This window comes from Penaeus monodon, chromosome 21 (genome assembly GCF_015228065.2).
Source record: "Penaeus monodon isolate SGIC_2016 chromosome 21, NSTDA_Pmon_1, whole genome shotgun sequence".
Classification (NCBI taxonomy): Eukaryota; Metazoa; Arthropoda; class Malacostraca; order Decapoda; family Penaeidae; genus Penaeus; species Penaeus monodon.
The window spans coordinates 33,626,302-33,627,603 of NC_051406.1; the positions used below are offsets into that span (position 1 = coordinate 33,626,302).

The 1,302-nt window shown below is 38.7% G+C and overlaps 1 protein-coding gene across 1 annotated transcript in view; it reads right to left on the reverse strand.

Annotated features, from left to right (window-relative positions):
- The window catches only part of LOC119586436, a gene marked incomplete in the record, with an annotated part of 196,777 nt that overhangs the window by 83,556 nt on the left and 111,919 nt on the right, over positions 1 to 1,302 (reverse strand). Inside the window, 2 exon segments of the mRNA XM_037935164.1 lie at positions 112 to 334; positions 974 to 1,160. Of these exon segments, the coding sequence (XP_037791092.1) occupies positions 112 to 334; positions 974 to 1,160 (410 nt within the window).

Consider the following 1,302-nt stretch of genomic DNA (forward strand, 5'->3'; position numbering starts at 1 on the left):
GAGCACCCTACACCCCTTCCTTACACACACACACACAACCTTCCCTCCCCTCTACACCCCCCCCACAGACACCCACGTAAAGGACCAACAAAACAAAAACATGAAACTCACTACTGTCATAAGGGTAGGTCCACTCCCCTACGAACTGCTCAGCCTCCGATAACATGTAATAGAAACAGCCGAACCAGTGAGCGAGGAGAAGCAGAATGTGAATGAGGTTGACGACACGCCACATGTTGGGGTAGAGTGTCCTCGATTCTACCATGTAGTAGTAGTTATAGACACGGTACACTTTGATGAATCTTGGAAATCTTATTAACGGCTGCGGACCGAGCTGCAAGAGAGGGGAGGAGGTTAGGTCTGCTACACGATTTCTGTTACTGTTAGACGGGAAATGTATATTAGTCGGCACATTTGAAAGAAAAAATATATTGATCAAGACGTATATGGAGGGGAAAAAATATATCAATGAAGACGTATTTTAAGAGAAAAATATATTGATCACGAGGGATTTTAGGGAAAAAAGCATTTTTGATCAGAAAAAATGAATTGATCAAGATATATTTTAGGGGGAAATGTATTTTTGATCAATAATATACCATTTCTGGAATATAGGTTAGCCTGAATTTGAAATTTTAATGTAGGCATGCATATTCGATTTGGAAAGGATAAAACAAATGTATATACATATATATAGAATCTATTTTTTGTAAGCTGGTTTTACCTGGATCTGATATTTGAATGTAGACATGCATACTAGATTTAGAAACTCTAAAGCTAATGTATGTATAGACACTATTTCTTTTATAAATCTGTAAATGAAACGAAACTTCAAACTCTATCATCATATGAAACGAAAATAGAAATAACAAAACAACATCAATAAACATTTTCTCAACCACTACCGAAAATGAAACACAACAAACACAAACACAAAAAACAAACAAAAAAACACAGCAAACAAAAAACTCACCACTATTTGTAAAAAATCTAAAGGTATAAGTGACACTATATCCAGCATAAAACTTTTGGACTGCATGTAGTGTCTTGCCAGCTTCTTAAAGTCGTACACTATAAGACCTTGTTCTAGATAGCCGGTTCGAAACTGTACGAAGATGTCCACCACGAACACGATATCGGTTAGCCCGTCGAGTAGGTACCTGAGGGAGAGAGGGAGAAGGTGAGTCATTCCGTGGAGAAAAGGGAGAGGAAGGAAAGATGGAGAGATGGAGAGGGATGAAGGGAGAGAGGGAGAATAAGTAAGGGAAGATGGGAGGAAATACGGAGAGAGGGGAGAGGGTA